The following is a 16187-nucleotide window of genomic DNA, read 5'->3' on the forward strand; positions in this document are numbered from 1 at the left end:
TGACTGTACTTACGTATTTTGATGCGTAGATTACGAATCCGAAAGAAAAAAGCGGCGCTCTCCCTTATTTAAAAAGTTACGGCCCTTCAAAGTTCAGAAAAGGGCAACTTTTCAGCCTTCTTTTTCACTAAATAAACTATTTAAAAACACAAGCATTTATTCAGTAGGCCACCTTTACACCTTATTCCTCCTTCTTTAATACTTTTCACTTCAATAATCAACATTTTTCTTATAAAAAACTTAATTTAAAAACGAATGCTTCTCCTGGTGACATTATTCTATTTTTAGGTTAGTTACTAGTGACATTTCAGAAAAAAGCGGTTGGTATTTGCCGTCGCCTACTATTTCAAATTCGTAATACACCACCAAAAACCAATTTACGATCTAAAGAATGAAGGTAAAAAACATTTGAATTGTTTCAGGAATATGGACTGCATCAGTCGTACCAACCATATCATTAATCTTAAAAACGTAAAATAGAGTGATATGTAACCATCAACATTTTTATAATAAAAATGTTGATTATTGAAGTGAAAAGTGTTAAAGAAGGAGGAATAAGGTGTAAAGGTGACCTAGTGAATAAATGCTTGTGTTTTTAAATAGTTTATTTAGTGAAAAAGAAGGCTGAATAGTTGCCCTTCTCTGAACTTTGAAGTTCAAGAAGGGAGAGCGCCGCTTTTTTCTTTCGGATTCGTAATCTACGCATCAAAATACGTAAGTACAGTCAAACATTTTTTCAAAATCGCCGGGTGTCCACATAACGAAAATTTACCAAAAAAAGAAAGCATTAAAATAAATCAACAGAAAGAAGCAATAACTTGCGTGAATTCCCAGGGTGGTTGTAGGTGAGCAAAATGTTCTTGAATTGGTGCTGATGACCATGAACCGTTCTGTATGAAGGTGAGACTAACTATTCGATCACCCCGTATCTGGATTGATCTTCGATTACCAAAACGTTGAAAACTCTGAGTTGAAGTTCCACACAAAAAAAATCCTAGGAAAAGAATCATCTGTCAAGAACAAAACTTGGACGATATTCCGGTATTCTTTACTATTTAATCTCCGTATGGATAACTCTAGGTAGCACATGAATAAACTAATTTCAGCTATCTTCATTGTTAAATGTGTACAACAAAATCATCATCAGTTTAATTCAAGGTGGGACAACCCGTATGTACCATCCTATTATAAAAGAAGAAAAAACTATGAGACGATTAGCACAATTGAAAAAACAAGAAAAGTTTCTATCATCCTTTCTAAACGTTTTTTCAAGCTTATTCACCCTGTATTTACATGACGGTTTTAATGTTTTTTCCTCTCAGGACGTGGCACCAATACTTGATAAATTATTTGAAAAAGAAACCACCTATATCGTTCTCTTTGATTGTCAGTATCACGTTCAGTTTTCCTTGCTTCCTAATTAGAAGACGAATTAAAAAACTATCTACAACATTACAATAAAAAAATTATCCATGAGAACATTCCAGAGATCCAAGAAATTATAGAGCCAACTCGTTTGAATTAATTTCTTCCGAGTCGAAATTCAGTATTTCGACTGGAAGTAAAAAGAAACATAAAAATACGCCACAAAAACATTAGGTAACATTTGCTATATTTTGTTTCTGAAAAATCAAATCTCATTACGGACTTTTCTAGTGTCTCCACACACACACATATATATATATATATATATATATATATATATATATATATATATATATATATATATATATATATATATATAGATAGATTTTATTTACAAGTCATTGATAATAGCCAAAAGAAATTATATGATTAAATCTGCACAACAACGAAATGGTTTATTTTTCATAGTTCAACGTTCCTTCTGAGTTGGAATTTCAAGAATGAATTCAGAACTCTACGAGAAATAAATTATATGAAATCCCATTTCCTGGTGAATAAGTGAACATGATGAAATAAAAGAAATGCCGACTCACATGAAAATTTTCTAATCCTCAATAAGAGAGTGGAATTCCACAACCAACAATATCATAAGTTCAATATAGGGCATAATTTCCACTAATCTCGGGCCCAGGAATATAATCCTCCAACGGAGTTGTTATCACAAACCTTTTTTATTCCACGAGCCCTTTAAATTTTTTTTCAATGGCTCCCAGCTACGATCTTCGAGAACAAGGAATTTTGACCTCGACCGGGAGAAGGAATTGCGTTCTTGCCTATTTTGAAAAAGTCTAGTGATAAGCGCGCATGCCCCTCTGACACTTAAGTAGCCCGTTGGCCAATCCGAGAACGAAAATCGAAAATTCATCAATCCAACTAATTACCATAGTCCAGGTAAATTAGTACAAAAGAAAACATTCGAAACCATGTTCAATATAAATTAGGAAATGTTTTTAACAAATCAGGGTATCATATATCCTCAAGTATTATAGGTTAGCTGTAAAATAAGATTTTCTATACTAAGAATTGGTTTCTTCGAATACTTACTGGGTGAGATGATATGGTCAAATTGATAATTGAAGCGTGATTTCAGAATACGATATTATTTACTCAGAGTTTCAAGGAGAAAACATTTACCGTAAATTTAACCCGTTACACTCTATGTAATGTATATCAGTGTATGCGATAATACACATATATTATTATATTATTATTATTATAAGAATTGTAGTGGTTGAAAATGCCTGCACTGCCCACATTAGCTTCGTCTGTCCAAATACAATTCCAAGATAAATCACAACTTTCCAGAAACCACTGGCAAAAACCCATGCGGCGTTCAAAATCTTCTAGTCTGAGTTGATGAACTCTTCTGGTTCTGTATGACTTGAATTTGGGTTTTTCAAAACTCTTCTAACGTTAGTTCAGCTCTGTTACGCCAGCAACGCCAAGTACGGAAATCGCATTTAGAAAATGTCAAAATTAGGTACTTTCTAGGTGCTTTTTAGGTACCGAAGTCAAAAATTAAGTGTTCTGTAACTTACACCGCAACTTAATACTCAAAGTTGCATTGCTAGCATTATGTGATGCCAGCAACGCAATGAAAATAATAATAAAATAATGAATGTTAAGGGAACACTATTAGGTGCTAATTAAGTGCTAAACGGTGAGGATCGTTAAATTTTCTAATTAATAAACAAAAGCTTCCAATTTCGCTAAGCAACAGATCTAACAATCAGGTCTCTCGAAAACGAGGACGAATGCTCTATCAGGTATAAACTAAGCGTGGTAATAAAGTGCAAAATACGTTATTTAATTAATGAGGGCAAGAAATTAAAGTGCTAATTAGGTGCTCACTAGATGAATAATAGTAAACCTAGATTCCATAATGCCTATGGGGCATTATGGAAAACCATTATGACTGATGGACTGAGTTCTTACAGTACGTTCCTCGATAAGTAACGGTATCAGAATAAAGTGATAATTAGGTGCTCATTAGATATTGATAGTAAATCTAGATTCCAAAATTCATATGGGGTTTATGGACCCGATAACCGCCATGGACCCTATAACCACCAATAAAAAAATGTTTCAAATATGTTTTTACCGTTAACCAGCTGTCGCACCCCTACGAACGATAACCCTCAGAAATTGAAACTTGTGCGAGCTAAAACTAAAGAGGTCTTACCTTTTAACGTGTGATTCCTAACACGGGTTGGACGATGACAAGTGAATATTGAGCGTTCAGCCTGGGGCTTTAACCATCGACTCACACATCGGCCGATTGACGGAGTGAACAAAGCATCCACGTAGAACCGCACGGCTACCGACCGACGGGCGATGTGTGAGTCGATGGTTCAAGCCCCAGGATGAACGCTCAATATTCACTGGCCATCGTTCAACCCGTGTTAAGAATCACACGTTAAAAGGTAAGACCTCGATAGTTCTTAGCTCGCACAAGTTTCGATTTCTGAGGGTTATCGTTCATAGGGGTGCGATAGCTGATTAACGGAAAAACATATTTTGAACATTTTTTAATGGTGGTTATCGGGTCCATAAGCCCTGGGAACCAGTAAATTTTATCTCTTCTTCAGATTTTTCGAGATTTCCTTCTACACAATTGTATACTTCTTTTCTCTTTTTCTTTTTTTCAAGTCGTTTTTGTATTGTTGATATGGGTATATTATCATCTGAAGAATCAAAGTCATCAAATTCTCGATTCATGATACTGGCAAAATCATCGTCTAAGGGAGTTTCTCCAAAATTACCATCCACAGGTAATTCAACACCTAAAAGGGGTTCATCATCCTCATCAGACAGCAAAGCAAAGAGTAAATGGACAGCAAAGATCACCCCAAGCGTGACAAATGAAATTTCTAACAAAAGTGAACTTGAAGACTCCTAATGTACTCGTTGATAAAATAGTCCGGCCGTGATGTGTATGAGATAGATTGGTTCGTGCCAGATATGGTCATGTATGAAATGACGACAACATTCGTTCTCAAGTATTATAAATCAAATAAAAAAACTGAAACTTTTCAGTTCATCCCGATAAGTTACTGCGTAAATTCAAAGTATTTTCACAAAAAAATGTTCTATTTATCAGTAACCTGTCATATTTGATAATTTTTCCTATGAAAAAACTTATCCCGTAGGTTGATAGCCACTTGTGGAGAAATGCAAACATGGACTGGAAGATTATGGTCCCATGATGCCAATGGCAGCGAAATAATATTACGAGATTTCGGTTACCCTATGCACCTTGGTCCTATTGGAAGTTTAGCCATCTGTCGCTGGAAGCCGATTGTGTTAACATCCGGTAAGGATTGTGATTTTTCTACAAAAGTAAAAGTATTACCAAAAATTGTTGTCGCTCTCCCTCACTCTCCATATGAATCAGCAAACTAATCACAGTGAGTTTAAAAATGATACTGTTACAAAATCCCTAACGCCGCCACTGACTACAGTCACCCAATTCGACGAAGGGACCTCTACCTGAGCATGACGTCACACGCGCGTTGCCTCCCTAGACCACAGTATTTCTGTATACAGTAGTTTCACTCAGCGTCGGTCCCTTTGATGTCGGTGTCCAGGAGTTTCATTTTTTATAATGATGACGTATTTGACACTAATGACATTTCTCCCTACTACAATCTCAACCAAAGCGTGTATACACTGCTCAACATAACAACTATTCATATAAACTGCTCAAAAAAAACAGTCTATGAAAACCATGTTGGGCACCTGAGAAAATTGTACAAATGATAATTTTGCATTTGTGTAATATTGAAGTAACCCAGATCATTTGGACAATGATGAACTATGTTCCAACACCAGTTTCTATCGATAAGTTTGGAAAATGTTCACTGAAAATAGTTTCAGTAGGTTGGGTGAAACCCATGAAATTCGACAACTATGGAAGGTTTGCATGCCTGTCTTAAACTCGTCGTTTGCGCAGACCTAAGACATCGACGCGTGGGTCTGCGCGTAGGAAAATTCAAACCACAAATCAGCCTTTATGAAATTACTGTATACAAAATACTGTGCCTAGGCGGTAACTGGAAAAGTCTCGAAAAGAATTCCAACGTCGATCCTGAGAGCGAAACATCGCGATGGATATGGAATTTCTAGAAATTCTAGATGCATCGATCTTACTATAAAAGAGCGAGTTCCTTCGGCAAGAGTAGTAGTAAGAGAGTGTTCGAAGTCTCAAGCAAGCGATTATTCTAAGTGAATTATAATCAACGACGTAATCCATCTTGAGTTCATTCGGGTTGAAGCCTGGCTCCCTTCTCCTTTCAACTGGTAATTATAATCAGTGCAGCAGTTGTGTATTAAGTAAATAAAAGTTGTCTAAGTATTATTATTGTTGTTGTTTTAAAAACAAACCCCAAGTAAATATCGTAACAATACGTGGTCATAAATTCAGATAGTCATCCTCATCACCAGTCGAAATAAAATCAATCGTGTTTGACAAAATGGCTGAGGCTTTCAAGGCCGAGGTTTTCAATGTCACTATTTTTATACTGGTTTGAAAGTCGTCGATTTTTGGAATTTCTTCCTGACGTTTTGTTGACACGAGTGGATAGCTTCTTCAGAAGTTTATACATCCTGGGTTAGTATCTCCGATGACTGAATGTTACGGATCCGTAACGCGTATTTATGATGATTCAGGCAGGTTGGTGTGCTTATACCTGTAAAGTTCAAGTAAATAATATAGTGCAACAACCCTTCAACAGCTCCCCTTCAATAATATACTTAGGAAGCTAACTAAATTCGTTATTCAGTAATCATTTCTGATTATGTAAGAATCACAATAACTATATATATATATATATATATATATATATATATATATATATATATATATATATATATATATATATATATATATATATATTATCAATCTCTACTAATGGAATTTTTGTTTATTTATTTTTGTTAAAGCATTCGGTAGCTCATTGTAAAATTTGATACCTTTATAATAAATAGAATGTTGCCCAATATTTTTCATTTCCATTAATTTCAGATTGCCTGAATATCTTGTCAGATTTAAATGTTTGAGCTAATTTTTGGGCAAATGAATAAAGGCACATAATTTGAATTTGTGTTAGAATGACAAATCTAATAGTTTTTTGGTTTATACAAATTGAATGTAGGCTCCTTGTAGTCCAACTTGTATATACACCTTATAATTTTGCTCTGGAGTTTTTTCATTGGTTTCAATAAATAATTTATTGCTATTCCACACACTGATATAAGGTATTGAATTTTGAAATACACTAATGAAAAATAAATCAATTTAAGGTATTTTAGGGGTACCACATTTCTTATTTTGAATAAAATTTCAATTTTTGGAGCTGTTTTTTTTTTCTTATTGTTTCAATGTGTTTTCTCCATGATACATTTTCATCTAAAATCAGACCAAGAAATTTATCACTAGGAGAGTATTTAATATTTTCATTATAAAATTTTATTGGATCTTTTGAATCAATTGATATAGACCTTTTTGATATGAACATATATGAAGATTTCTGAAAAGTCAGTGTCATTTTATGGCATTGAAGCAATAAAGAAATTTGATCAAGATCTTTCGAAATATTAATTTTGATTTCTTGAAAATTTCATTGAAAATTAAAGTGGTGTCATCAGCACACATTTCTGACTTACCAAATAAATTTACTGTAGCCAAAGAATTTAAATATATAAGAAACGAAACAGGTCCAAGTATTGATCCTTGGGGTATGTAATTATGTCGCCAATAATTTTTCTGGCCGTTTCGGTAACAATTTGATTCAATTTGAATGTATGAAGAAAAATTGTCTGAAAATGGCTCAATGATTTCATAGTAATAATCTGGAGAGGCAAATAATAAAAATAAAATAAATCAATGTATGAAAAACAGAGTTCTCTATCGATTAGTACGATACCACGATTGAGGTGTGGAGCTACAAAAACTCATGACATTAAAACGGACAAAACTTCTAAAACAACCTATTACTACATCAACCACTCTCCTTTTTAAAAATTCCCTGAAAATGAAAATGGAATTTTTGATGAAGTTTTAAACTTATATTTCGAGGATATTGAAACATATCCGATAATAAAATAATGAAGTAATTGAGGAAATAATGAGAACCCAGCTATTAGCCTATCTTAATAAAACTTATTCTTTCAGGTTATCGAGATAGGTCTATAAAAATATGGAACTATGAAACGGACGAAGTGGAACTGGTTCAAAATTTCGAAGATGACATTTACGCTGTTTCCTTACATCCTACCGGACTCTATGCAGTAGTGGGATTCTCAGATAAACTTAGATTCATGACAATTATGATAGATGATATAATAACAACGAAAGAATTTGGCATCCGAAATTGCGAGTATGTTCAACAGTTTATTAAATACTTTCGGGTTTTGAAACCTAAGAAGATTTTAAAGAAAGCAACACAAATTAATGATAATAATGTGATTTATACATATGCATATATACACATATACATACATATAGAGTAAAAATCATATTGAAATAGCTTAAATACAGAGTAAAGATATGTCTGCACAAATATAACCCTACATTCAACAATTTTATCCTAACACATACAATTTATACATATACTCATAGAACTCTTCTAAACTAATGGAGTCTACCACATAATAAATATTTTACTGATTTTTGAAATTTACAGTGATCCACTGGTATGAATAATCTTAGTATGTTAATCAAAAACACAGTTTCTAAAATAAAGATCCCAAAGACTGTCAAAATTTTATGTAGTTCAAATAAGGGTTTGCAGAAGTCTCAATTTTTGGCATTGCACATAAGTAGCTCTTTTCTGAATAATGAAAACAGTCTGCAATTGAGTTTTATAACATACTCACTCCCCAAAAAGGATTTCTATATCTTAAATGAGAATCGATGAGTGAGAAATAAGCCGATTTAGCGGCGGACAAAACAAATTTCTTATAGGTTATTCTCACTGCAAAACACCCTGAAGCTAAATCTTCATAGAGTGTTACAATGTGATCATCAAATTTTACTTTATTGTCAGTTATTACCCTCAAAAATTCAGAACTAGATCTGTTTTCAATCATCCTGTCTGCATCCTTCATTGTTAATGGTATGCCATCAATAAAGGAGCGGAATAATATTAAGTTTTTTAAGCTATAATATTGTGCAATCATTGGAGAATAAGGTACAGTTTCCTTCTATATCGATATATGTTAAATCGTTCATGTATAACAAGAAAAGTATCGGTTCCAGTATTGAACCTTGTGGTACGCCTTTTTTTCGCCTTATGATGAGGATGATGAGGTTTTCACATTCTGACTTCTCCCTGTGAGATAATTATTGAACCATTTATGAGTAATTCTACGGATGCCATTGTGTTAGAATTTTTTAGCAGTTTTCTGTAAAATATGCAATCTAAAGTTTAGGCTGTCAAGAACACTGCTGCTGATGATGATTCTTTTTCATTGATGTTTCCACAAACCTCGTATTCTTTTTTTATTTTGATTCAGAACATCGAATCTAAAATCATTTTGGGTATTTACTTGAATAAGGTAAAGCATCATTTGTGCAAACTATTCATATCAATAACTGTATCAATAAATAACAACTATGAACTTCAATTATACGGTAGGAGAATGACTGACGATGACTACAATAATACAGACAGAGAAGGTGAAGGTGACAGATAACGATAGTAGGATAACGTTCACTGTTACTTTTGAATACAAATTTGAACTTTACCTACTCTACTTTGATGAAACAATGATTCATTTACATATCAACATTCTAACACGGTTTATACATCAATGTATAGTCTATCCATTCCCAATTGGAACGGCAATAAAAAGATGAGTACAGTCATAAACATTTCTTGCCTGTGGCCCCTAGTTGCCCAAATAATTAGTAAACGTCCTGTCAAATGTAGTTGAGGAGAAAAGGCTCGGCTAGCTGGATTGGCTGAATACTAATTTTTTGTCGTTTCACAATATTTCTTTATCAGTGCCGTGTGTTCGTGGGGTAGTGAGGTAGTGAGTGGTTTTGCAAACCAGGGTAATTGATCTAGAGATCAATTACCCTGACACCAAACTGAGATTTTTGCACTCGACGCGCGTTTCGCTAATAAGGTTAGCATCTTCAGGAGAAGCAAATTGATACTGAATCTAAAGACAAGGGTTAGCTGTTTATATACCTAAATATACAAATTAATTTGTCAACAATAGATATGGCTTTCTGGAGACCTTTTGAAACAAATGATAACATTACGTGTGAGGAATCTGTGTCAATCGACAGGGATCCGGAATTTGAAAATAAGGACTTACATGTTCAATTTCAGCGAGTAATTTTAAATATTCATGAATGCTTGAAGAAGGAAAACTGTCATACTTCACAGAATACTACGGAAGCGCAGAAGGGCCACATATTTTTATTATTTGTTTCTTGGAAATTACGACTTTCAATCTCGAAATTTGGACTTTTATCTCGAAATTTCGACTTTAATCTCGAAATTTCAACTTTAAACTCAAAATTGCGACTTTAATCTCGAAATTACGACTTTAAACTCGAAATTTCGACTTTAATCTCGAAATTTCGACTTTAAACTCGAAATTTCGACTTTAATCTCGAAATTTCGACTTTAAACTCGTAATTCCGAAATTACGACTTCAAACTCGAAATGTCGACTTTTTTTTCTGTATTGCGATGGTGAACCACCCAATAAATTTCACTAGTTCGGACTTCCATTGTCTACTATATAAAATGATTTGAAATCCCTGAAACAAGTAAAAAAGAATAATTAAAAAAGAATAGTTAAAAATAACAATTATATTAGGCAACAATAAACCTGAAATGAAATGATAGTGAAATAACCTACAAGTAAAAATATAATAATTGAATAAATAAAAATTAAAGGAATGAAAAAAGGAAATAATAAAAAATAAAAAAGTGTAGAGATTCCAAGTCACGTTAGTTCACGACGTTTCGATTGTTGGTATCTACAATCGTCTTCGGGTGATGACTGGACTGATTCCTCCGAGAGATGACTATTTTATAGGTCGTTGAAATGACCAACTCCCGCCAAAACGGTCATCTCTCACGGAATTAGTGAAGCGGAAAATGGAAAGTAGAGAAAGTGAAAGTATTTCAACGACCTATAAAATAGTCATCTCTCGGAGGAATCAGTCCAGTCATCACCCGAAGACGATTGTAGATACCAACAATCGAAACGTCGTGAACTAACGTGACTTGGAATCTCTACACTTTTTTATTTTTTATTATTTCCTTTTTTCATTCCTTTAATTTTTATTTATTCAATTATTATATTTTTACTTGTAGGTTATTTCACTATCATTTCATTTCAGGTTTATTGTTGCTTAATATAATTGTTATTTTCAACTATTCTTTTTTAATTATTCTTTTTTACTTGTTTCAGGGATTTCAAATCATTTTATATAGTAGACAATGGAAGTCCGAACTAGTGAAATTTATTGGGTGGTTCACCATCGCAATACAGAAAAAAAAGTCGACATTTCGAATTTGAAGTCGTAATTTCGGAATTACGAGTTTAAAGTCGAAATTTCGAGATTAAAGTCGAAATTTCGAGATTAAAGTCGAAATTTCGAGTTTAAAGTCGAAATTTTGAGATTAAAGTCGAAATTTCGAGTTTAAAGTCGAAATTTCGAGATTAAAGTCGAAATTTCGAGTTTAAAGTCGAAATTTCGAGATTAAAGTCGAAATTTCGAGATAAAAGTCGAAATTTCGAGATTTGAAGTCGTAATTTCCAAGAAACAAATAATAAAAATATGTGGCCTTCTGCGCTTCCGTAGAATACTATTGTAAATAGAATATGCGAGTTAACGAAACTATCTCGTTCGACAGTTCTTCGAGTCATTAAAATAGGGGATGTCATTGACCATGCAATGAAACGAAAACAAAGGAATAAAAAATTCGCAAACGTTGATGGTGCTACAAAAGATATGATTCGGCGAACAATTTATGGTATATACCAAAAAAAATGAAGTACCAACCATGGAAATGTTTTGATGTAAATTACTCGAATATCCCGATTACAATTATAAACCTTTAGAAACTCTACGAGGTGTCTTGAGGTTTCAAATATAAAAAATTGAACAAACGGATGGTCATAATGGAATCGACACGCATTGTTCAACTCCGACAAGAATATTTGAGGCGAATGAAAAGCTACCGAGAATCCAGCAGACATATAATCTACCTCGACGAAACTTGGTTTGACACCCATGATGTCAAATATGGCTGGGTAGAAGAAACCAAGTATTGTGCTTTGAACACACCTTCTTCAAGGGGAAAACGTGTTATAATTTTGAATGCCGAGAATGAAAGTGGTTTCGTACCTAAGGCTTTGCTTCTGTCGGCCAAAAATATAAAAGATTCGTCTGCTGATTACCACGAAGATATGACTGCGGCTTTATTCGAAACCTGGTTCAGTGAACAGCTTCTCCCAAATATTCCTCCAAACTCGGTTATTGTTATGGATAACGCTTCGTATCATTCTCGGTTATTGACTACAATACCAAACAATAACACAAAAAAAGCAGATTTTGTTGATTTCATGCGAAATCATGACATGGAAATACCCGAAAAGATTCCAACGAAAAATGTATTACTGGCGACCATAAGACAACGTAATTTCAAAAAAGAGTATATTATTGATTCGATGTGTGAAACATGTGGTCATACTCTCTTACGTTTGCCTCCATACTATTGTGTGTTCAATCCAATTGAGATGGTTTGGGCCACAATGAAAGAAAGCTTGCGGAAATGTAATCAGTCAACGACTTTGAATGCTGTAGTGCTTGACAATATAAGGCGAGTGATGAATGAAGTAGGTAATAGTGATGTGTGGAAGAACTGTGTGGCTCACGTTATAAAAAAAAGAGAACAAATATTATGTGCAAAGTTCCATAAATCCGATCGTTATTCAACCTGATGATGATTCCACCTCATCCGTATATAGCGAAGAAAAATTTTGATTTTTCTAGCAATTTTGTTGGCCTCTATTAGTTTGTAAATATATGTTTGACGAGAATTCGGTGTGATTATTTGTGTTTTCATTGTACCTATTTTAGAGAATTCGACTCGGAAATTAACTACCTTGAATTTTGAAGTTTTTCATAATCACCCATGGTGGAAAAATTCAGTTGAGATAACTTTTTCATAGGGTGATCAATTGCTATGATTGTAAGAATAAGTAACTGAAAAACTACCACTGAAAAATAATATGTCGGCATATTATTTTTTGCTGCTCCAATTGGTATTGGAAATACTATAATTAATAGGAAAAGGTTAGGTACCATACTATAATTCAAAAATAGTTGGCACTGAATTCTCTGAAGTGACTAAAGTTTTTGCCTTAATCTGTCTCTTGCAGTGACGTAAGGAAATTATAATAAACAGATGAAAAAAAAAATTATGATAAAATTTATAGAATCAAGACCTTGACAATAGTGTTTTCGTCTCAATGCAATATTTCTGAGAATTTAATGCCTACTATTATAGAATACGTTTCATGCAAGCAGTGGGAGGATAACGATATACAGTTATAAAGAAATATTTTTTTATATTCATATGTCTCACTGGTACATATAATGTTCAGTTGAGGATGTTATCAAATGGCCCACAAGATCACTTGATATATCTTCCTAAGGTTTACTTCTGTCAAGGTATCTGAAATAGAAAATTTCTGCAAATGAGCCTCAGTAACGATTTACCAAACCGCTTCACATATTCATAAATCCTCCTGGTATACAGTTGGGCTGAAAATTTCGTAGGCTGACAAAGAAAAAGTTTTTTGACAAAATTTTATACTATTCAGTTCTTCAGTTTCGACGATTATCTCTTCAGCAGCGCTAAATTATTTTCCAGCGAACATTCCCTTGTGGTCTTAGAACAGGAAAAAGTCGCGGATGGGCACTTCTGAAGAATTCGGTGTAACATGTCACAATGTTTATCAATCCAAACCTTGGCTTCAATAGTTTTTTTCGCCAAACAACAATGCTTTATTAACACACGAAATTTATTTTTATCAATTTTCTTCAAACTAACAAAAGTTGCTTCTCTCAAAATGTTCTATCCCACAAACTTATAGTCCGACAGCTGTGAAATTCGTATACGTGTATTTTGTAGGTTAGAACTGAAATCATATGAATTCAATTCTTGTGCCGCCATCTATGTGTTAGCCTGCGAACCTTTCATTCCACAATACACTAACGTCATTTGGTGATAAATTTATGGACTTAAACACATTATAACCGATTCATCTTAGTGAATTCGGGATATATTTAAACAAATGTCTATCTTCGATACCTACATTATTAGTTAAATTAGTTTCATCGATCGAATAATGATTTTTTTGCAGAATGACAAGTTTCAGTAATATGGGTCATATGTTCGCAGCAAGTAACGGCAATATTATTCAAGTTTTCTCAACCATAAATTTTGAGCAGATGTACATTTTGAAAGGTCATAATGGAAAAGTAAGTTAACAATTAATTTTTTAGATTGACTGTCTGCAGTTGTTGCAGTTGAAATTCTTTTGAATGTTTTCTTGTATGGGAGCTTTAAAATCCAAATCTAATACCATGAATTCATATTTATCAGACATTCGATAGCGTTGTATGGGTAATCACAGCATTCTAGGAATGACCTCTGACATTATGCTTGCAACTGTCAACTAAGAACTGCCTTATACAGTATTTTTCCCGAGTAGAGGGGACTGGATCCTCCGGGAGAAAGAAATATTATGGATCCTCCGGTTCACAGATGGATTTGGTGTAAATATTTTCAGTTACAGACCCAGGACAGAGATATCAACCTGCCTAGGGACCTAAGCGACTGTATTTCAAGCAGAAACTTACGCTATTGAATTGTATGCGGAGAGATTGGATCAATCCAACCTCACTCACAAGTCAATAAAAATATTCTCGGACAGTCAACCGGCTTTGGATGCTCTTGGCTTATACCGGGCAACGTCTGAGTTGGTAGCAAATTGCCAAAACCGACTCTCCTCAATAGGAAGACTCAACAAATTGTATCTGGCCTCCTTACATGTCACTGTCGTTTGAATCGTCATTTGCAGAGACTAGAACTATCGGAAGACAATGTGTGTCGCCTCTATTTGGAAAATGACGAAACAGCACAGCTTACACTTTGTGCCTGAGTCGCTGCGGACTGAATCAGGTTTTTAGAGTTTGGTAGAACCACACTTTTACCATCTGACCTGAAAGATCACTCACCATATAAACAAGTCGGCTTCATCAAGAAGTTGAGTTTATTTGGTCGAGTTTGAATAGGTGTGAGCCACAATAAACCCTTGTGGGTTGCGGTGGAAGGTTGGATAGGCCACTCACTTTTGACCTAACCTAACCTATATAAATATCATACAGTCGACCAATCAGAAGCTACCGCGCGTACAACGGGAAATTCAAATCAGTAGATGAACAATGTATGTTCTGGCCCAAAATATATTTTCTTATGTAGCTGAACTTTTTGAAATTTTCAAGATATCCGATCGGAATCTTATGGAACACCCAACTCGAGGTAGGTGTGTTTCGGAGACTGGGAGAGAGAAACGTGTGACTTAATCGAAACTTTTGCCATCATAGGTCGACCAATCAGAAGCTACCGCGCGTACAGCTGGAAATTCAAAATCAGTAGATGAACAATGTATGTTCTGGCCCAAAATCTCATGAATTTTCTTATGGAGCTAACCTTTTCCGCAATTTTCATGATATCCGATCGGAACCTTGTGGAACACCCAACTCGAATTGGGAGTGTTTTGGAGAAAGGGAGAGAGACACATGTGACTAAATCGATGCAGAGGAGGATGGAATGAGTGTCGGAGAGATTCAAAGAGCGTAGTTTCCCTTGAATGATGTATTTTGCCACACCTTGTATACATTGACGCCATGTTTTTTTCTTCAATCATGTATTTTAAGACACGTTTTTTATCTTCAAGCTGATTTGTAATTCATTATTATTATATCACTTTCGCGCTTCCAATATGCAATTTTTATCGAGTCGTATTCTTAAACCTTCATACTTCATTTTGAAACCGGCAACGCTTCAAATGATACATAGCTCCATAAACAACGATTTGTTTTACAACCGGCAACACCGAACCTGTCATGCTTGCAGTAGCGACTGATCACCTCGATACTATCTCTATCTCTTTGTATCGATTACGTCACACGTATCTCTCACTTTTATAATAATAATAATAATAATAATAAATATGCTTTATTGTCATAAGAAAAACTTGTTGACAAAGCAAGATACATATATTCAATTACAACACCTTATAAAATAAAACTATAAATTATCAAATACTTCGATAACTTAACGTCAAATGTCAAATGTCAAAATAACTAATACAATCTACAATAAAATATGCCGGTAAATAGATCTTTCTTTCAATATGCACATCAAAGCAAAACTTTTAAAAGGAGTCATTAAAATATTCCTGTAAGCTGTAATACGGTCTATCTACAAGGAATTTTTTTACGGTCCTTCTAAAAACCCTGATAGATAAGTTAGTAGTAGACCTTATGTCAACTGGCAGATGATTATATAATTTGGCTCCATTATAAATTATCGAATCTTTTACTAAACTTGAGGTGGGGATAGGGAGCCTAAAAGTAAACTCACTACTTCGAGTCGAATATGGAGTGGTTACTGAAGTGAATTTTGATTTATTTACGAACACTAAGCACACCGTCTCTAA

General features: G+C 34.1%; 1 protein-coding gene across 1 annotated transcript in view; it reads left to right on the forward strand.

Moving 5' to 3' along the window:
* tous (testes of unusual size) overlaps positions 1–16187 on the forward strand; it is a 92473-nt gene that overhangs the window by 48295 nt on the left and 27991 nt on the right. The window contains exons 5-7 of the mRNA XM_074184766.1: positions 4575–4738; positions 7598–7802; positions 13824–13941. Of these exons, the coding sequence (XP_074040867.1) occupies positions 4575–4738; positions 7598–7802; positions 13824–13941 (487 nt within the window). The remainder of the gene's footprint in view (positions 1–4574; positions 4739–7597; positions 7803–13823; positions 13942–16187) is intronic.

Source organism: Leptinotarsa decemlineata, unplaced genomic scaffold (genome assembly GCF_025532065.1).
Source record: "Leptinotarsa decemlineata unplaced genomic scaffold, Ldec_3_MD MMD2_tig00026358_RagTag_RagTag, whole genome shotgun sequence".
Classification (NCBI taxonomy): Eukaryota; Metazoa; Arthropoda; class Insecta; order Coleoptera; family Chrysomelidae; genus Leptinotarsa; species Leptinotarsa decemlineata.